General features: G+C 48.8%; 9 protein-coding genes across 9 annotated transcripts; 5 read left to right on the top strand and 4 right to left on the bottom strand.

The window, feature by feature from the left end:
- Positions 1 to 1,804: 1,804 nt before the first annotated feature.
- Positions 1,805 to 2,877, top strand: ASPGLDRAFT_120238 (SANT/Myb-like DNA-binding domain-containing protein; the record flags this gene model as incomplete). The annotated part of the gene is made up of 2 exons (XM_022540124.1): positions 1,805 to 2,704; positions 2,758 to 2,877. The coding sequence occupies 2 exons, from the start codon at positions 1,805 to 1,807 to the stop codon at positions 2,875 to 2,877; spliced, it is 1,020 nt and encodes a 339-aa protein (XP_022403587.1).
- A 487-nt stretch (positions 2,878 to 3,364) lies between these two features.
- cox5b (cytochrome c oxidase subunit IV) lies at positions 3,365 to 4,717 on the top strand (the record flags this gene model as incomplete). The annotated part of the gene is made up of 6 exons (XM_022542599.1): positions 3,365 to 3,458; positions 3,655 to 3,699; positions 3,826 to 3,984; positions 4,046 to 4,146; positions 4,200 to 4,290; positions 4,350 to 4,717. The coding sequence occupies 6 exons, from the start codon at positions 3,365 to 3,367 to the stop codon at positions 4,445 to 4,447; spliced, it is 588 nt and encodes a 195-aa protein (XP_022403586.1). The 3' UTR covers positions 4,448 to 4,717.
- A 231-nt stretch (positions 4,718 to 4,948) lies between these two features.
- Positions 4,949 to 7,200, bottom strand: ASPGLDRAFT_43357 (purine-cytosine permease family protein). Its single transcript, XM_022545795.1, has 4 exons — positions 6,420 to 7,200; positions 6,142 to 6,368; positions 5,273 to 6,092; positions 4,949 to 5,204 (listed from the first exon to the last, which is right to left on the bottom strand). The coding sequence occupies exons 1-4, from the start codon at positions 6,879 to 6,881 to the stop codon at positions 5,121 to 5,123; spliced, it is 1,593 nt and encodes a 530-aa protein (XP_022403585.1). The 5' UTR covers positions 6,882 to 7,200; the 3' UTR covers positions 4,949 to 5,120.
- A 356-nt stretch (positions 7,201 to 7,556) lies between these two features.
- On the bottom strand, positions 7,557 to 9,226 carry ASPGLDRAFT_1099348 (SANT/Myb-like DNA-binding domain-containing protein). Its single transcript, XM_022539570.1, has 7 exons — positions 9,154 to 9,226; positions 8,998 to 9,046; positions 8,416 to 8,788; positions 8,297 to 8,344; positions 8,206 to 8,238; positions 8,062 to 8,145; positions 7,557 to 7,970 (listed from the first exon to the last, which is right to left on the bottom strand). The coding sequence occupies exons 2-7, from the start codon at positions 9,000 to 9,002 to the stop codon at positions 7,929 to 7,931; spliced, it is 585 nt and encodes a 194-aa protein (XP_022403584.1). The 5' UTR covers positions 9,003 to 9,046; positions 9,154 to 9,226; the 3' UTR covers positions 7,557 to 7,928.
- Positions 9,227 to 10,918: 1,692 nt separating this feature from the next.
- On the top strand, positions 10,919 to 12,024 carry ASPGLDRAFT_120424 (ER lumen protein-retaining receptor; the record flags this gene model as incomplete). The annotated part of the gene is made up of 3 exons (XM_022540137.1): positions 10,919 to 11,015; positions 11,078 to 11,364; positions 11,425 to 12,024. The coding sequence occupies 3 exons, from the start codon at positions 10,919 to 10,921 to the stop codon at positions 12,022 to 12,024; spliced, it is 984 nt and encodes a 327-aa protein (XP_022403583.1).
- A 1,781-nt stretch (positions 12,025 to 13,805) lies between these two features.
- Positions 13,806 to 15,150, top strand: ASPGLDRAFT_165123 (uncharacterized protein). Its single transcript, XM_022542598.1, has 4 exons — positions 13,806 to 13,918; positions 13,974 to 14,630; positions 14,699 to 14,764; positions 14,822 to 15,150. The coding sequence occupies exons 1-4, from the start codon at positions 13,832 to 13,834 to the stop codon at positions 15,023 to 15,025; spliced, it is 1,014 nt and encodes a 337-aa protein (XP_022403582.1). The 5' UTR covers positions 13,806 to 13,831; the 3' UTR covers positions 15,026 to 15,150.
- Positions 15,151 to 16,785: 1,635 nt separating this feature from the next.
- ASPGLDRAFT_165122 (uncharacterized protein) lies at positions 16,786 to 17,688 on the bottom strand (the record flags this gene model as incomplete). The annotated part of the gene is made up of 3 exons (XM_022542597.1): positions 16,786 to 16,957; positions 17,020 to 17,514; positions 17,575 to 17,688. 3 exons carry the CDS (start codon positions 17,686 to 17,688, stop codon positions 16,895 to 16,897), a joined length of 672 nt encoding a protein of 223 aa, XP_022403581.1. The 3' UTR covers positions 16,786 to 16,894.
- A 277-nt stretch (positions 17,689 to 17,965) lies between these two features.
- ASPGLDRAFT_22968 (uncharacterized protein) lies at positions 17,966 to 18,442 on the top strand (the record flags this gene model as incomplete). The annotated part of the gene is made up of 1 exon (XM_022543234.1): positions 17,966 to 18,442. One exon carries the CDS (start codon positions 17,966 to 17,968, stop codon positions 18,440 to 18,442), a length of 477 nt encoding a protein of 158 aa, XP_022403580.1.
- A 140-nt stretch (positions 18,443 to 18,582) lies between these two features.
- On the bottom strand, positions 18,583 to 20,149 carry ASPGLDRAFT_165117 (uncharacterized protein). Its single transcript, XM_022542596.1, has 4 exons — positions 19,640 to 20,149; positions 19,389 to 19,590; positions 18,935 to 19,336; positions 18,583 to 18,884 (listed from the first exon to the last, which is right to left on the bottom strand). Exons 1-4 carry the CDS (start codon positions 19,909 to 19,911, stop codon positions 18,609 to 18,611), a joined length of 1,152 nt encoding a protein of 383 aa, XP_022403579.1. The 5' UTR covers positions 19,912 to 20,149; the 3' UTR covers positions 18,583 to 18,608.
- Positions 20,150 to 20,231: the final 82 nt, after the last annotated feature.

Raw genomic sequence — 20,231 nt, 5'->3', positions numbered from 1 at the left:
TGACCGGGGTGTGTCTCGTTGTTTACCAACTCCGAGTATCCTTTCCTTTTTCTTCCCTTTTTTTTTTTTTCTCCCAGAGTTTCTTTAATTTAGCGCTTTCTGAACACGATGATGACATTGAGGGTAGTTCATTTCCCTTGATCCGAAGCTAACTATACGAATTACAGTAGAAGAAACCAATCTGGTGGTGGTGGTGGTGGTGGTAAGGCATATGGACGCGACGACGGTGGCTGCGGCACCCTCCGTCTTTGCCCAAAAGCCAAACCGAAAAGTTGCGAACGACCACTGAGAATCCTTTGTCTGAGAAAGGGTGTTTCATGATTCGCCTTTTTTTTTTTTTTTTTCGATTACGGCCCAGCAAAAAATTATTTCTCTCACTGCCTTGGCATTTGTGCATTACCAGGCGATGTTCCGAAGAGAGCAAACACGGAGTCGTATGCTAACAAGGCGACCCTACTGTATGTTTATGCTTGATGATATCAGTCTCAGTCTACGGTCTTCAAGTCCCGCGAACTAGAGAGCGTTATTTTATTCGATTATTTTAATTATTTTATTGCTTTTCGGGGAGACTCATCCCCCCTAAAACTAAGCTTGCCTGAACGCAGATGCAGATCGTCAAATGCGACATATTCGACCCAGTGTGCTGCAACTCTCTGAATCTGGCCATGTTTCGTTTGTTCGTTCGTTTCCGACATGACATCTTCCAGAAGGTTTCCTTCTCGCAACCGTTGTTAGTCGCCGGCCGGAACTAAACTATATGTACAAGTTGGCACAAATACTGACTCGCTGAATACGTAGTAGGAGTAGTAAGAGTTTGCCCTTGGAACTGAATTGTCCCACATTAGTATTATTTTATTTATTTATTTATTTATTTTATTTTTTTCATTAGGCCCCAGTTCTCTGGCTTGGTCGCCCTTAAATATAGAACCCCATCGGACAATCAGCCGCTTGGGTTTTGCCTGGGATTGTCTTCCCTCTTGCTTGCCATTTTCACGCCCGTCCACCGCTACTACCACACCTGCTAGTTTGCTCATGAGAAATAAATGACCTCCCGAGAAAAACGGCGTTTCCTTCCCTCATCCATCCTATTAAACTGAACGGCCTGACTCCGTTACCGCGCACCATCCGGTTGGTGAACAGTGGTGAGTCTGGGGGGTGTGTGTGGCGTCCGTCCCTTTTTAAATGGCTCGAGGGCAGGTCCGGTGAGCCTTATATTATTATTCTTTTTTCCCTCCTATTATTACTTACTTACTACACTATATTATTTTCTCCCTTTCCGGACGGGTTTTGGCCCTAGCTTGTTCTTAACAAACATCCCGCTTGCCTTTCTTGAATGCACATGCACCTCATCTTCATTGTTTCTGTTCCTGTCTTACTCTACTATACTATGGTCGATTGTCTTGTCTAGTGCCTGTCGCGACGATCACGTTTTAGAAAGAAAGGCAAGTTTCCTCGTCTTTTCCAACTTCATTGCGAACTTCTTGAACGCGACATTATCCTCGAGCAGGATTTGCGTTGGAATCTGGTATTCCCGAGTCTTCGAGTCTTCAAGTCTTCGAGTCTTCAAGTCTTCGGGTCCTCGAGTCCTCGGGTCACTCTCGCCCGCTTTCATATATGCTGCAGGCAGCTCGTGCCAGCCAAACTTGAACCTTTCCCTTTTGGAGAGAGCTGGTTTTCGCGATTCTCACGCGACCACCGTTTTGTTCCGGCATCGCGTTGATATCATCCCTCCCTTTTCTTCCCTTCTTCCCCCATTTTGACTGGGTAGCCTGTCAGGGCTTCCGGGCTCCTGCGGTGCCGATGTATGTCTGCGACACAGGCAAACCCGTATCGAGACTACGCAATCGACTATTCCTATCCTGCCAATTGCAAACCCGATAACCATGGCGAGTTACTCGCCTATCACCACCCGCAGCAGCAGCACTCGCAGCAACCTCAGATTCACCATCATGACAAACCGCCAGACGTCCCTTTTGCAACGGCGGCGGCAGCGGCAGGGGGGTCACCGCATACAGCATTCGAACATCATCCACATGCAAGCGCAGGCGTCATTCCAGGTCCGACATCACAAGCGATCGTCCATGGGATCCCACAGCCGGTTCTTCTTGCACCGCACCAGATGCTCCCCCGGCATCACTTTTCGCCTCAGTACCCATCAACCAGCCTCGAAATCACTTCTGCGCAACACGGCAAAAAGCGACCTCATGCAGAGTCAGATCCAGATCACGACGATGGCAGACGGGTCAGATCACATCTGTCGGGATTCCCAGTCGAGGGGTCCGCAGAGGCTTCCCAAACACCCGATGCTCTGTTCTCGACACAGTCCGAGCAAGCAGCATCGAGCAACGGCTTTGGCCCGCAGGCTTCGATGGCACTGCCGCAGCAACACCACCACCATCACATGCCGCCTCAAGCAACGATGCGATCGAGCCACCATAGTGTAAACTCTCGGTCGTCGAACTATTCTTCCGGCCAACGAAGCCTCGTGGGCATGCCGGGAATGCCTAACCCGAGACCAATAACGCCGCATAAGAGAAAACCGTTCACGCAAGATGACGATGAACTGGTGGTGGATCTGAAAGAGAACAAGAGACTGACGTGGAAGCAAATCGAGGAGTTCTTCCCTGGTCGAACGAGTGGCACGCTGCAGGTCCGGTATTGCACGAGGTTGAAAAAGAAGAATGTGGTTTGGACGGAAGAAATGGTATCCCTACCATTCCTCTCTTCTCCTCTTTTGGCGCATACTAACGACAACAGATACAACGGCTTCAACGTGCTATTCAAGACTATGAGAAAAACAAATGGCGCCACATTGCGGGGAAGATTGGAAACTGTGTTACGGCTGAGGCATGTGAAGAAATGGCTTCGGATCTTTGACGAATGGGTTGAATGGATGATGGGCTATGGAGTCGTGATGGTTATGGTTATTACTATGGTTATGGTTTTTCATTGGGAAGATGGGGGTATTGTATATCGCGGAGTCTCTCATTTGTCGCTTTTTTTTTTTTTTTTTTTTTGTCTGGGATGTCTATATGGGAAGGCTGGCGTGTTTGTCGTATATACCATATGATAGAATGTTGTACTTCATCTCTACATCGATGCAAGGTTACCCTAAGCCCTACAGTATTTCCGCATCAGGAAATTAAGCACAGCTGGTCTATATGTCCAGCCGTATAAGCTCCAACCAATCACCGCGGATGACTAACCCGGGCGGTGACGGAACCCGCCAACCAATCACCAACGGCCCGAAGCGGCTTCAAACTCGCCCAGCACCTCATTCCAATCTTCCCTTTGCTCCCAACGTCAAACACCCCTCCGTCCCCCCTCGACCGTTACTCCTGCCCGCCCGATTACAACAAGGACCATGTTCCTTCAGCGTACGGTGTCTACCCTCGCGAGGCGCACCCCCGTGCGGGGCCTTGCTGCCGCGCGCCCGTTTTCTTCGTCCGTTAGCCGATGTGCGTAAACCCGATCCCGGAACTGTGTTGTGATTGTGAGAAGGGAGATGCTGTGGTGGTGGATTGGTTTTGTGAGGTCTGCGGGGCTCAATTGGGCTCTGTGGAGGGGTAGTTTTGGTTTTGGTGGATTGGATTGGATTGAACTGGACTGGTTAGGTCAGACGGGGTGGGCTGACTTGGATTTGTTTTGCTATAGTCCACAAGTACGAGGTTAAGGAGGCTAAGCTCCGTTCTCTTGACGGTTAGTATACACATTTACCGCTCAATGCTTTGATTTACCGGGCAATTGGTCGTGAACTATCCGGTTCGACGATCCGGGTTTACCGCGGGTGTTTGCGATCAGAAGCTAACTACGGGGGATGAATAGCGATCCAAACCGAAGACGACCTCATCCCTCCCGGTGCTAAGCCCGGTACCATCCCTACCGATATCGAACAGGCCACTGGTCTCGAGCGTCTCGAACTCGTCGGTAAAATGCAGGGCATTGACATCTTCGACTTGAAGCCTTTGGATGCTTCCCGCAAGGGTATGCTGCTTGCTTTTCCTGCGCTTGGTGCGATAAGGGAGCATGATGCTGATTGGTGCAGGAACTATCGAGGACCCGATTGTTGTCAACGGTGCTGGTGACGAGCAGTACGCTGGTTGCACTGGTTACCCTGTTGACTCTCACCAGGTTAACTGGTTGACTGTAAGATTGCGATTTAGCTTTGGTTATGGTTTGATCGCAGACTAATGATGCAGGTCTCCCGTGACCGCCCCCTCGAGCGCTGCGGCGAGTGCGGTAACGTTGTCAAGCTGAACTACGTCGGACCTGAGGAGGACCCTCACGCCCGTATGTCCCTACCCTCTCTGCCTTGCAATTGATCATGTTCTGACGATACACTTTCATAGACGACCACGACCACGACCACGGCCACGGCCACCACGCTGCCCCCGAGGAACCCAAGACCTTCGCCGACTACGTCAAGCCCGAGTACTGGTACCGGTAAATACCCCCGCAGTACGACGCGCGAGTTTCAAAAAAGAGAATAAGAAACAAGCAAAGGGACGGATCAAGACGGGCTAGTACCAGAGTGTCAAACGCAACGTATTTAAGCATTGGGTCTACTATATACGGGTTCATTCACGTCCATTAATTTCGGTCTAGTCATTGCTTGAAGGTCTTTAGCTTGTTTCTGCTTTTATCTGTACACCGACACCGAAGGTGCATGCATGTCTCTTTCATTTGTTTTTAATTGTAGAATAGTTGTGGATGAATGGAGTGTTCAATACTAACAAACGTACCATATGTGTGAGCAAATCCCGAGATTGGGTATGGCATGATCATGATTTAATTCCTAGATTGAGCGGGCGGAACGGGAGAGCGGATGTGATGTCTCCGGCCGATTGCGGAGTCTTTTTCCGCAGTGTATAGTCTGCCCTGTAGGGTTCTAGATAGAGGGGGAATTGGAGCAGATGGATGTTCGCATTGGTTAGGTTTAGGTCTAGAATGGCAGGATTATATTTGGTTGTATTGCATTGCTTCTATGAACAGTGTAATGTAGATGAGATATCAAACGATGAACTTTTGGTGATTGAGACCTCATAGGTCTCTTACTCTGTATATACTGGAAGCATTTTCCAGTCAATAACCCTTGTTGAACAGGGTCATATAGGATGCCTTTATCGCCCAAAGAACTTGAGCTCCAGATACCTCAGCGGCGGATAAACCACAGCAGCCCACGAACAGCCAACATAGTTACCCATCTACACCATTAGCATCCTTTCACATCAAACAAAAAACAAAATTAGAAGGAAAGGGGACAAAAACCTACATCAGCACCATACTCCCCCACCAGCCCCGCCAACGGCCCAATATACCAAACCTGCGCCATGCAAAGAACAGCCCCGACCCAACCGACACAAAACGCAATAAACCCCGCGACTCCAATCGGGAGCTTTGAAGGATCGTTCCAAGCACTCCAACTATACCCACTGCGTCGACGGAAGATATACCGTTCTTCAAGGAGGATGCCGAACCAAATAGCGACCCAGTAGCCCATCAACGCGAGGAAGTTGGTGAAGATCTCGGAGAGATGGCCCCGTCCAACGAGCGCGCAGACGGTGTAGATTATCGCGCCGACGGTGTTCCAGATTACGCGGGGGATTTTCTCGGCGTATCGGCCGAGGACTTGGAAGTCGACTCCCGTGCAGTAGGTTGGCGCAATGGTGTTTGCGATTAGGCCCAGTGCGACGACGACGGAGCAGAATTTGCCGAAGTTGTTGAGTGGGGAGAAGCCCTCTACGATCAACGCGCCTTGGCCTTGGTTGTATGCTGCGCTGTAGGCTGCGTTTGTGTTTATGCCAGAGGCGAGGCCGATGCCGATTAGGAAGGCCATTGTGAAGGAGCACATGAGGCCGGTGAGGGTTAGGAGGAAGATGGATGATCGGGAGGTGGTGGAGGGGTAGTAGACGAAGAAGTCTGCGGCGAGGGGGGCGTAGGTGATTGCGGCGCTCATGCAGAGGGAGAAGAAGGAGAGTCTATTGCCGGTGACTGTGCGGGGGTCTCCTGTGGATGGGGTTGTGAGGTCGAAGTTTGAGGATGAGACGCCGAAGAGGATGCAGACTACGATGAGTTGGGGGACCCAGGCGAAGCTGGTGTTGTTAGCACTGCGTTGATGACTTCTTGGGACTTCGCACTCACCGTTCGTAGTAGTGAAAGACGTGTATACCGAATGTGGCTACGGCCCAGCTAATGACGGCGATGATCACGATGCCGACAGCGACTGACATGCTTCCATGCGGTGACACCGCTGACAAGATTTGTCCACCAACGACGCAGTCGATCAAACAGTACCCGATCATTTGGATCAAGTTCAGGATGACAACGATCTTGCTTGGCCACCAGCCCATTGAATAGCGTCCGAGGGCCTGATATTGTCAGTTTTCGGCCCCAAGACGTCAGAAACAGGAGAGACATACCATTGTTCTTATTCCAGAAAGAGGCCCCCAAGTCGCCATCCACGACGCAACCGAAGCGCCAACAAGCGCTCCGAACACAGCGCAAAGCGATGCATCCATAAAACCCAATCCATACGAAGCCGGCCCCAACATCCCAAGTGTAATATTGTTGGCAGCCAGATTGATCGAAACCCAAAGCAATGCCGCCTGCAGGTACGAAACCCAGGACAACTTCTTCATCCGTTCACTCTCATGCACCCGTTCAAGTCCACGTGCCTCAAGATTATACTCGACCAGGTACTGCTCGAATTTCCTGAAATATAAACCAAGTCGCCCAGGCGTAGGCCTGCCGCTGGCCACATCGCCACCATGACCGTCATCGCCATACTGTTTCGGTTCGAATGGTTGTTCTGTCGACTGGACTTTCGAGTCCAGTTTCTCCGTGCGCCCTCCTAGGGAGGGATTTTCATTTTCCGGGGCCATGCTACTTATGCGATCAGTATTTAACTCCATGTGTTGGGGGAAGATGCGCGCATGAGTCCTTTCGCTGGAATTATCCAGATCAAGTTCAACCGTATAATCTCAGAACGACGACTGCGCCAACCACTTTCTCAATGTTTCTTGTTGTTCAGAAGCAATCGAGATCGCGAGGTAGACGAATAGTCGACGAACACCGGTCTTCATGCAGGCACGTTACCTAGATACCTTGATCGATAGACAACTCCACGCTACTCGTGTTCATGATAGTCATCCGGTATAGCGAAATTGGGGGAGAACGGGAGTAGTACACTGAGATCTCGAGCACCTGGCAGGAATAAAAAAAGAGAAAGGTGTCAGTCAAATTTGGTTCTCGGTTATGTCGCAAAACTTTATCAACGGGATTTCACCTTGACGGAACTGAGCACTGGTACTGCAATTGGCCTTGAGCTGTGAGGGAGTGACAACACTGGTTAATGTCGCCTGTGCGGTGCGACTAGAATAAAATGGAAAGTAGGTCGATTGAGGGAAAAGAGGAGAGGAGAGAGTGAGGAGATTTGATGAGAAGATCGAAATCGCGGCGGGGAACGAGAACAGAACTCCGAACCACGGCGTTGCCAAGACGTCACAATTTAGTAGTTTATTTGCCTCAGGAATTGCCATACCACACATTGAGAATGGGAGAAACATATACCAAATCAAATGTTAACTAATGCCAAATCCTGGATTCATGACTATGCAATTCGTGGATATGCCGCCTTTGCATCGGGGAGAAGATGCTCATTAAAGATGCAGGAACCGTGTACAGAAGAAAGATAGAAACGAAAAAGCCAAAACCAAACTCCAGAACCTTCCATCGTATATAACCCATACTGTCTCGAGGTGCGAGGTGCGAGGCGCTCTGCGTGAAACCGGGACCGGAAGATGTGTCCCCAAACAGATGCTGCTGACATTGTCGACGGTAGAGTTGAGGGAAAAAAGGATGAGAGGATAGGTGCAACAGGTCGTTAAACAAGGTCATCACTTCGTCAAGGTCCGGGCATCCTTCACACATCACACACTCTTGAAATGTTCTTTTGCATATTGCTCGCATGCCTGCCATGTGAGGATCCGGTTCAGCAGGGTCCGACAGGAAGATATCGAAAGATAGATAATTACAAAAAAAAAAAAAAAAATAGAAACTCACCTTTGCAGGCTTCCCGACTTTCTGCCCAATGGCCTTCCATTTGTTTGCTTCGTATTCTTTGATCGCCTCGCGGAGTGCGACAGACTGGTTCGCGGGTAGGGTTAGAAACAACATGTGGTGCAGATGCGTCATGATCGGCCTTACCTCGTCCTCCGCAAATTCGGCATAGTGCATGTCCTGGGTTAAGATATCAGCGAAAGGCAAAATAATTCAACGATTCCCAACAGTTTCCCACCTTGTACCAGTGTTTCTTGACGCTACCTTCGGTTCGAGCCGGGAACGTCTGCGGTACCCGAGAGTAAGCACTGAACGGCCTTCCCAACGGAGTCATCATCATGTTGAGCACCGACGAACCTTAGCGATCTCACTCCAGCTGCGACCAGCGTCACGCATCGACTTCAGTCTCTGTTCCTCCTCTGCCGTCCAGGGCGTGTTAGTCCTCCCCTTCTTCTTGGGCGCTGGACCTGTGTCCGCAACGCTGGCGACATTAGGGTCCTGCACGAGACCCGTAGAAACAGGAGCCGCCATGGATGCTGTAGAGCCTAGATGAGGCGACGAACGGCGCTTGCGCGGATTCGAACCAGACTGCATCGGAGCCTGGGGAAGGGGAACTCCGTCAAAAGGACTCAAGACGCCAGGAAAAGAATGAATTTGCTGTTGTGGTACCAGGTGAGACGGTGCGCTGGCAGGGACTGTTGTTTTGAAACGCTTAGGATTTGGAGGTGACCTGGTCCAGGAAGAAAGAAGTGAGTGAATGGGAAAAAGGGACAGAGGTACAGACAGCCACGGTCAGTCAGCATAAAAGGGAAGTTTCCGCGAGAAACCAGACACAACACACCAAGCAAAATAAACCGGTCTGATAAAGAATAAGTAGATAAAAGGGAGGTGACTTCCACTGACACATTTGTCTCTCTCTAAGAAAGTTGTTGGACTTACGACATGGTAGTAGAGACGCAGGTTTCCCAAACACACTGCGTCGGATCATCTGTACATGCACAGGCTTAGGAGATTAGCAAATCTGTTACTGGAAACGGTATGAAAGATTGGTCCTCGAGCCTAGGAGAGAGGCAAAAAAGGGCTCTTGTTCGTTACACTAGAAGCAACGATGACACGGGCGCATCCCACGGCGTGAGCACAGCTATACCGAGAGGAACAGAGAGGTCCGGTATATGGTAGTATAATTATATAGAGCCACAGAATTTCCAGAAAAAAAAAAAAAAAAAAAAAGAGGGATAAAATAAGTGAATCTGACTGTTGCGACTTGGAGATACAGGATGAAGCTGGAGTTCACAAGATATCAATCCATCGAGCATGTGGGGTAGGGCGATACGACGTACTCTTCAGTAGCTTACCCGATACAGTAACAAAAGAGATAAAAGTACCGTTGGGTTGCGGAAGAGATAATATATACAAGAGGTAGAAAAGAGAGGGAATATCAAGGGAAAAGAAGCCAAAGGTACAGAGGGGAAAGACAGCCAGAAGGAGGGGAGACACTTAGACCCGCGCCTCCGAGTACTCACGGGGTTCTGCTCACCACATTCGTTAAGAGTAGTCCAATTGGAGACGTTCTGCATGATAAACAAGAGACCGAATTGTCTTCTATTGCTATATTATGATGCGATCCAAGCTGCATGCATACAGTGTGTATGTTCCTCCCGGACATGTTGACAGAGTCCGTTTCCCCTCCGTCGAGCATCGCAAAGTCCGAGCAAAAGTACACACGCCACTGATTTCTTTCCTGTAGTCTCTCCCTCTGTTTTTTCCAGTAAGATCATAAGATGTAATCCTTGTCATTCTGCAGAACAGCCCCCGAACCGAGCTGATACCGAGAGAACACCTCTCAATGGCTGAACCATAGTACACCTATCCTCGGCACCAAGCTGACACTTCCAGATCTTCGCACCGTAGGGCCACCGAAACTATGATTTCTTTCGTGAAAATGACTTGGGATTGTTGATACGGACAATGGTCTCAAACGGAACTATTGTACGGAACGTCCGGGGACATACAAAGACTCGAATTAGATCCTTTATATAGTAGCAGATATAATGGCCAGTGCTTTGACTGCCATAGAGGTTCTGCATAAATAGCGCTTGCTGACAAGAGTCGATCAAGTGTCACAATCGATCTCTTCAGTAAGCAGTAAGCACTAACTAGTCCGAGGAATAATCTGCATATCGTGAATGCGCTGCTAGTTGTTCAGGTGAGATCAAAATATCCATAGTTATAGAGGATTGTTGTCCAAATCGATCAATCGCATTGTTTTTCGATATACTCCGGATAGACATGTCTTTCAGTAAAGAAAGCACTGATGTCACTGCCCGAATATCACGTGATGCACACGCGGTTTTGGTGTGTGGTGAATGGTTGATTGGTTTATGGCCTATCGGCTGAGCTAACTATATAAACTACCGGGCAGAAAGCGAGGGCGGTCAGACACGTGACCCGATGGGTACTAACACGCGGCTCACCGTCCGGGGAGCGGAACTAAGCTCCTTTGGGATGCGGGATAGTGTGATAAGAACAGGACAGCAGCTGGTCCATCCGGCAGCAACTGCGTATTGCTGGAGAACGCGATTGACTGCCTCTTAAGCTATATTGATTCCGTCCAGGTATTTACATAGTGCCCGCACACTCTACAGTCGGGCAACTGGCTAACTGCTTTATCTAAGATAGAGATCCCGATACCAGACCTACGCCGAGCTCCCATACTCCTCCGAACCAAGATCGAGAGATTGAACGATATTGTTAGCTTCATTTTGCTACAGCCGTGCTAGAACAGCTCGTGGTTGACATGAAGGGGTGATTTCGTCACGATTCTTAAGACGACGCTTGACCACGCGACACTTCGTTCACCATGAATCTGAATTTCTTTCGCTTAGTGGGAGATCTCTCCCATATCTCTTCTAAATGCATATTGATATGGGCCATTCATCGAAATAAGAGCGCCGAGGGTATGATATAGTGGACTCCCGGTATCAACCTGAGCTCGGCGACTGACCTCTGTGTTCAATAGGCGTCTCATTACTCACCCAGATGCTCTATGCTGCCGTGTTCATCACCCGATACCTCGATCTCTTCCGCGCAGAAGGATGGAATAGCTTTTATCTGGTCTCCTTCAAGCTGTTCTATATAATCTCGTCCTTCTACATCATCTTCTTGATGATGAAGGTCTATCCTCGGACAAGGGAAAGGGAAAAGGCATGGAAATTGGCACTGTGGTCTCTGGGAGGGTCGCTTGTGTTAGCCCCAATTCTTCCAGCTTTCTACAAAGAAGGATATCCGCCTCACTGGTTCACGGAGGTGAGTATCGAACAATATGAGGTAACTCGAATCGCGACTAATAAAGTTGTTTTTATCTAGATCTTCTGGACATTCTCTATCATCCTAGAGTCTGTCTGTATTCTTCCCCAGCTCCTTCTCCTGCGCCAAACCACCGTCCCGACTGTCATTGATTCCTACTACCTTGTCACCCTAGGCTCTTACCGAGGCTTCTACATACTGAACTGGCTTTGGCGCGGTTTCGGAAAGGAACATTACTGGGATCCTATTGCGGTGATCTTCGGTATTGTTCAAACCGCATTTTACCTTGACTTTGCTTGGGTGTACTATTCGCGTCAGCGTGTGAAGCTTCGCCAGGGCGGGGTGGTCGACTCGGAAGACTTCAGCAAGAGCTGGCTGGTCAACAAAGTGTTGAACTTCCGATCACGAAAAAGCACCGATGAGGAGCAGGTCTTGCATGACGGGGATGTAGAAAACCAACCGGGAACGGACGCCAGGCCTGGTAACAACCGTTGGGGAGCTAGAGGCATTTCCATCTCTGCCGATGATACATTGGACAACCAGAGTCGCCCTGGACCTCACGCGGACGATGATGGATTGGAGGGAATCCTTGATGACGAGGACAGCGGGTCGGACGAGCAGGGCCCGCACAAGTCGTCGCCCGTCAATGGCCACGGTTGATTTGTTGGTTCGTGAGGGTGGCTTAGTTATGGATAGTTTGATATTTCTTGGCTTTTTGAATAGTCGTTTTACTTTCATGCTCACGTCGCCTGGTTGCTTATGTCTTGATGCAATTTAGCGTGTACGTTATGATCTATATGATTTTGGAAATAGTTATTTCTGTCATTTTGGCCTAACTACCATTTGTTCAATTGTAAGCTGGACGGAGCAATGCTTCAGCTTAGACGATGAAACACCCTCCGTTGTTTCAAATTGGCTCTGAGCCACGGCTACTGCGCCAGATTATGGGTATGATCACATTGAAGTGCCTTACTGTGCAGTTTCAGCTGAAATGAGCCTCCTAAGGCTGTGTTCGCCCTCCTGTGCTGACCACGTGACTGGCGGCGACGGCGACGACAACTGCAGCGTCAGAACAACTGGACGAAAGTGATCGCAATATGGAGAGATAGTGAGCGCCAGAGTTGCTATGCACATAGGTCTCGACAGCGGCATCGGCTATGTCGGCTGTCTCTGTCAGAGTCACCGGCCGACTAAGCGCTAACTAGTTATTCTCTTTGCTAATGTCATCAAGACAACGTGGGTAGTTATTTGAGAAGCTTTGGATTATTTCATATGGCTCCTTCAGACTACAGTAATACTCTCGCATTTTCTCCGAGACTGTCCGTATTCAAGCTGATATGACACGAGATGCCATTCCGTTTTCGCTAGGCTCACTTCAAGTCCGCTCAGGCGTCTAACGACATCCCCACCGCAGAAGCGCTTAATGGCCCGCAAGTAATGTGCACTTATGGATCTGTCTTTGACCAGCTCCGATCTTCGTTCGTGCCTTGTTCGTCGTGTCGATCGCTAGTGCACTTCGCCATCCTTTAGCGGTTAGGAACAGGATGGAAGGTTACCTGCATGCTGGCATCTGGATAGGGAACTACTATCATGACTCGGGGGATTGCCAAGTCATCGACTCATCGACTCCTAGCGCTAACCTTCCTCTCATGATTTGGTCCCGGCTCCCAAGGCATCTCAGAGCCTGCTTTCAATTCTCCCATTTCATGCACTGTGTCCCGCCCGATCCAAACTGTCGGGTTCTTTCTCGGTTTTCGGCGCCACCGTCGCCGCTGCTCTCTATTATCCGTTGTCCCCTTTCTCCCCAGAAAACGCGCTGCGGTGGGTGAGCAATGAGGATGGATGTAGAGTCTGCGCCCCAGGGGCTCCTTTTTGGGGGCTGGAATTCTTAATTCACGGTTACTCATACGGCACGGCCTGCTTCCCCCTCCCCAAGCCCAGTGGGATTATAAGCTGGCGCTTAAATTCAGTTTGTTGTCGAGTACGCATCCATCACTAAGAGCCTCTCGCATATGCGGCACAGTAATCGCCAGCGGTATTCGCTTTGCTGAAGTGACCTGAGCTTGCTGTTGACTGCAGAGTCTGGGTTTTTGGCCCTGCCTTGCGAGGCATTGCGACTTTCCAATAGGTTGTGATTCTGATATATGAAATGGCGCAGCACGTCAGTGGATTACCTTTTTTCTATGTTTTTATTTTTTCTTTATTTTCTTTTGAGAGATATATATACGTGCCTTGGCCGTGGCCTGAAAAGAGCAAGCTTCAGGGCAATCCTAGTAAAAAATTCTATTCTTCCTTCAGACCTTTGTTCACTGTTTGATATTGCCACCGCTTCCATTGGACTGTTTATATTGTTGGCTCTACTGAGAGTTTTATATAGCCGTCGTTCCTTCGAATTGGTTTTTTTTTTTTTTGGATTCCTTACGGTTATACCAACCCGTTTGTTGTTGTCTCGTTCAGGACAACCACCATGGCATTTCACGGCCAACCCGTCCCTGGACAGGGACTAGAAGACTTCTACCAGGACCTACAAGCACAATGGACCGGGTTAGACGCAGTATGCAAAACACCCATGTGCCACGAAAAATCCAACCAAGACTGACGAGATCTAGTCCCCTTACGTGAGCGCCAATCGCCCCTACTGCACAGCGGCCTTCCCTGCCACTTCCATCTTGACCCCAGTCAGCCTCCCGGACAGCGCTTTCGCCCCTACAAGGCCCAGTCCAGTCCTGAGTCATCACTCGCAAGAATACCAGCACAGCCTCAATGATCCGGCCCCCACACAGCATGGACTAGGCATAGCCGCACCCTTCCCGGGTAACTACCCACGCAACATCTCCTCAGCAATAGGGTATCCGTCAGAAGACATACATTACCGTCCAACAGACGCGGCTCCTTCCACCCACCCACGCCCCGCAAAACGGGCCCGCCGATCCCTCAAACAGCAACAGCCACAATCCATGCGGGAGAATCCCGTATCGATCCTCCCGCATCCAGAAGGAATGCAGCGCCTCGAGCAGGAGCGGCGACGGGGACAGACTGAGGCTCATGCGCATCAGCGGCCACGCGCTCCGGGCCGGGGGCGGAAGGATCCGCAGGCTGCAGAAGAGGATGCGTATGTGGAGGGACTGCGCGAGCAAAATCTGGCGTGGAAGGTGATTCGGGAGATGTTCCGGGAGAGGTTTCAGAAGGATGCGTCGGAGGCGAGGTTGCAGATGAGGTTGTTGCGTCGTCGTAAAGAGCGTCTTGCTCGGTGGGACGAGAGTGATGTGAGTATGTGTGCCATCTTAGTCCTTTGCCTTTTGTTCTTTTATCATACTAACACGCAATATGTTAGATACAGTTGCTTATAAGAGCAAGAGATTACTGGGAGCATGAGAAGTATCAACTTATTGCGCGAAAGGTGAGCACGATTTTCCCAGCCTTAGACGAGAGGCAGGTCACTGATTGATACGACCAGATGCAAGAACTCGGTTCCAGAAGGTCATATACAGCAGAACAATGCGAGGCACAACTTCAAATACTCAACAACGAACAACAACAACGGGAACAAATAAGAACTACACCCTATACTGTTCACTCGACAATACCTGGACCTGAGCATGCGCAACGACGAGCTACATCGAGATATACCCCGAGAATAGCGGTTACTACAAGTGGATAGACTTGGCATTATTTCGGTTATGAGAAATGAGGTTTATACGTTTTACTTATGAGCATGGCGTTGATAGAGGAGGATTGTTATTTCAGAATTTGTTGTATATATGTCTTCTTTTGACACTTACAGACCCTTGAGAATTCCAAATTCATAATATTCTATCTTTATCTTCCATCCCTTCCCTCTAATTTGGGTAGGTAATCTATATCTGCCCATCAGAGTCAGAGTGGCGTTCAGATTGTCTCCATCCATTGAGTCGCCATGAGGCCTATTGTAAGGGCTACAAAATTCTCTTTCCAGAACCTACCATTCATCACTTTCATCCAAATCCAAAATATCCCAAGCCACTCATAGGGCCCAGTAGCCCCGTCAGCAATTCACTCGAAACCAGGATTTGAAATACACCTTCGAACAGAGACCGTAACAGCATTAGACAGAACCCATGAGGCACATTGCTATCTGAGAAAACCACTCTAGCAAACCTACTCTACCATCATTGTTATTAACATAGTGTGGAAAAGTGATTATGGTAATCCTATCACGTCCCCGTTCAGCAATTTAGTGATATTTCCGAGGAATACAGATTCGCTTACCTTGATGATTGAATTCCGGATATGCTACTCATAATTGATGAAGCTCAACCAGCATACACGCTTCGGCTCTGTGCACAAGCCTTATCAAAACACAAAACGGTTACTGGAGGGCCTAAGCTGTGCTTTCTCGGCATCGTGTTACATGAGCAGCTCGAAACCCTCCTTGAACTGATCTAGAGCAGTGCGTTTTCGTTGTTGACTCGTCTCGATCACCAAGCCATGTCCATAGATATTATACTTGAGCAGAGCTTGCAGAGGTTCGCAACTGCCTACGTCCAGAAGATGGAAGTCCTTTGCTGTGAGATTAAAAGGCTTTGGATATCCCTTTGAGACACCAGATGAGCACCTACTAGTACTTACGTTCTTTATTTGTTTCTTGCGTTGTATGACTTTGATCAAGTGACTCATGCCCAGGCTAACCCCCATTATAGACCTATCAATCTGGCTGGAACGCAATTCGACCGAAAAAGCGAGAAAAGGCATGATTGATACCTCAAATGTGTAGCAATTATACTGTTTGAACGACTCATAGAGCGTGCAATAGCACAATCATTTCCATATGAACACAGCATAGCAGCCAAACGGGTCGAGTTAAGCTCTCTAATATGGGCGCATCCCGTTTGTTCTGCAGTGTCTACTGCCCACCTATATCCCTCTGTTACAAGATGGGATCTATACCAATTAAGCAATCACAAAGAAAGCTGTGGTACACGTGCTGCCGTCCAGTGTGCACGAGAAGGAAGCAGATTTACAAGGCACTGGAAAAGAAATTGCTCTCGCTGACACGGTTTTGATGCGTCGAGTTTCTGGGGGATACTAAAACCCCCAAAAGTTCTCAATGAACGTCTACCGGAATCACGCAGATCTGCGAATTGCCGGTCAAAAGCTCCCCAAACCACGCCTTTGTACAAGCGCACATGACAAATTCGCATCAGCTAATGGCTAGAGGCACAGTTTCGAGACGAATTCTTTTGCGCATTTGGTGCGCTCCGTGGACTGACGGAAAAAACTACGAGCAAGTAGATTCTTTCAGACTATGAATTGAGCCGATTCGGAAATTACGAGTATCGAGATTTCAACCGGTTGGATAAACAATGCAGCCGTTGTTTTAAGGCGAAAGCTCTGGCAACTCGAGAGAGCAGACAAGCATAAACAGTCTGACAAATATACGTTGCATGAAAATATATCCCCAAACCCAACAAAAGAGTACATTAATTAATCTACAGCAAGGAGTGTCTAAATAACCAAATTCAACATTCGAGACCGTGCAGGATTCTGGCAGTCATGATTCGAAATAGAAGTATCTCTGTATCTCGCTCCAATCCTTCCCTGCAGCGCCAGCTTCCTACAATTCAGTCAGAAATGTGTCAGTTTGCCATTTCACCAAGATTCTCAATTTGAACTCACAACTCCCTCTAAGAGGTCAGCTGTAAGGCTGTCTTCGAATTCTATCAGTTTTTGTCTCCTTGGAGTTAGATGTTCATATGTCTGTGCTCTATCGAAATCGAGCCAGACCACCCGGGCCGGACCATCCTTAATGACCATCATATTGTGCGGACTTGGATCACGGTGATCAATCAGCACTTTATTGATCTTGTCGAGGCTGCCCAGAAAACCGTCCTCCCGCGCCTTGCTATAGTTGGATGGTCTGAGTGGCTCCAGATTCGGGATGTATTCTAGGAGGATGGCGTTTGGTAGGCCGTCATCGGCGAGGAAGGTATCGAGATGAGGGCGGTAGAGCTTGGGGTAGATTTTTTTTTTCATGGCGCCGTAGAAGTTGGGTACGATGTCTTGCTCACACAGCCCCGTCTCTTTTAAGCGCAAGTATGCGTTATATTCACAGATGAAGGTATCCGTTTCGCGATCTGGCGGGGTGTCAGAGAATGGTTCCTGATAGTGATGCTGTATAAGTTAACGTAACTACTCAGAGCAGCTCCGAGTCCTGTGGGGATGAAGACATACCACTTTCATGATACATAGTTTTCCTTTGAAGTCAACCAGGAATGAAACAGAGTAGTCAGAGCCGTGCAACTTCTCTCTGAAAACTATCTCTGAACGCCTCACATCAAGCTCCATGACTAAGGCACAAAGAGGCCGGGGTTGAAATGCTGGTGGTGACGTATACTGGTTTTGATGCGTTTGCATACCCACAGTAACCCTAGGACACAGAACAAAGAAGCTTCTATGATAGCCTTGGCAGAAAGGCCAAGAGTGAAGGAATCAATGGATAAGTTTTCTCTTTCACCCTTGAAGACACGCTTGTAAGTGAATTCAAGGGTCAAAACAAACAAAGAATGACCAGTACAGCTAGAATCAGTTACCATCTAACCATTCAAACTACCTTACTCGAAAAATGTCGCCGCGCTATCAATTTAGCAACTCCTGGCCTTCTATTTGGCATGATAGCTGGTCTAATCACCCTCATGGATTACTTGCAGCAGAAGGCACCTCTTTCGATACACAAATCCTTGGCCCAAAGTTTACTGTAACCACAATCCTCCAGCGATATCAGAACTTCCTCATCACAACAAACTTGGCCAGAGATTCTCCACCTTCCCCTGCCTGTGAAAGCAGAGAACATGATCAGGCACAGGTCCACGGAGCTCGTATCCAAGCCCGTGAGGCGCGCTCTTCAAGACCCAAGGCCATAAACAGAACAACCGGCATCACGGAAGTGTCGGCCGCCAGCGGGGGGCTCGTGCCTGACATCGCGTTCTATCCCGCGCAGCAGTTCGGGGTTGGTCCCGACAGAGCCCCCGGAGATATGAAATCTTCGTGGAACTGGCATACAGGACAGGCAAATGGCTCTCGGTCTCAACGCAAAGAGTAAAAATAGGCTCTAGCGTATTCAACTTTTATATGAAGCGCTATTGAGTGCGGTATGGTTTCTTAACCAATTAACGGGAGCTTTGTGGTGATAAAAATGTTTAGATACAAAACTCGATTGATATCGTTCGAATTGTACTTATGGTTCATTTGCAATATTCAATTCAAAACTATGTATACCCTAATTTTCTCTTTACAATATTTACAAACGGCGTATTCCAGACCATCCTGTGCAACCTGCCAGCAAGAAGCGTAGGAAGGGAACGGGTCTCCAGCCGCGATATTTGGGCCGGGACCAGTTTAAAGACACGCCAGGAGACAGTGATATAGATAACGGTATTCCAAAATCCCTGCAGCGGTAGGACAAAGCTGGAGGCATATGTCAAGCCGAAGAGATACTGGTTCGACATGGATAATGCGTAGACTCTGTTGGCTGATGAAGGTACCTGTATTGCGTTAGTTACTGGTAGCTTGGATCAGCGGCAAGGTGACAAACCCAGGTGATGAGAAGTGCTAGGAAGAAAAGCAACGCGTATTTGCAATATGCCCGAACTGCTACCGCTTCTGGAGACGAGCCTGATATGCCCAGGCCTTGCGCATCGCCTGGCGTATTCGGGAGGTCGAGAGAAGGATGGACCTGGTCGCTGTTTGGACCCTGGTGTTGGATTGACGGATGTCCTCCGTCTGAAACATTTGCATCTGCCTCCACGAAGACCGGCATTTCGCTATCGATCGTCGTGTCCGTGTAGGTGTACTTGTGGAGTCGTCTGTGCTGCTTGAAGATGTAAATACCCACACGAGCGTATATACAAAAAGTCAGGCCGATGATAAGCCAAACTGGTCCGTAGAACAGGGCTATTTGCAGATAATCCCACTTTAATGATATCCAGCACCATTGCTGCAGAGACAGTTAGACCGTGTTGCTATGAATCAAAAGGGATAGAACTTACAACTGCAGGACCATATATTCTGCCACGGGATTTGCTCTCGATAAACAAAAGCACAAGAGCTGGAACAAAGGGCAGGCCGTAACAGAAGAGAAAGTACTTCCACTCCAACGGCCGCAGATGATCGGTTTTGTAACGATGGAACATGGCCAAATATACATTGCAGGCCATGACAAAAGCCCATAACGAATCAGCAGGCATGAACCTGTATACATCAGTCCGGGGCTCATGTGGTATAATCAAGCGAAACTCACCACTGAATCATAAACGCCTGAAACTGACACAACGCACTATTTGCACCATGATCAACCCCCGACTCAGAAATCAACGTGCCAACATTGGCCATAACATTCCCGAAAGTCGCATAGAACACGAGTCGATTAATCGGCCTCCGGAAGTTCCTGGACCCAAGGAACGTTACAATGATGATGCACGATGCGGCGACAGAGAGCGCCGAGCAGACGCGCTCTGTGATGGAGATGGCGGCCACCTGTTGCCCACTGAAATGACAGCCATTTTCGCACATGAGATCTTAATGTAGTCGCATTTCAGGGTGCCTTTGGAAAGAGAGATTGTGAGGCTCGAGATTTTTTTAAGAGAAGTCTCCGTAGTGCTTTAAACTTCCGGAACTGGAAGTGCACGTTCCATGGGGGACTTAACCGAATGATGTCACCGTGGGATTTTAGTAATGGGCCGGATCTGCGAACACAAGCATCCATAATACGGAGTACATGATAGGCAGCTGGTCGATATTTGCATTCCGAGAGACTTTCGGTTTAATGGACGTAACAAGTACTCTGTAGAGTTAACGAGCTGTATGTCAGGTATGTCAGGCATGAGCTGTCA

Source organism: Aspergillus glaucus (genome assembly GCF_001890805.1).
Source record: "Aspergillus glaucus CBS 516.65 unplaced genomic scaffold ASPGLscaffold_4, whole genome shotgun sequence".
NCBI lineage: Eukaryota > Fungi > Ascomycota > Eurotiomycetes > Eurotiales > Aspergillaceae > Aspergillus > Aspergillus glaucus.
The sequence above is the reverse complement of the archived record's forward strand: the minus strand, read 5'-3'. Positions and strand labels throughout refer to the sequence as shown.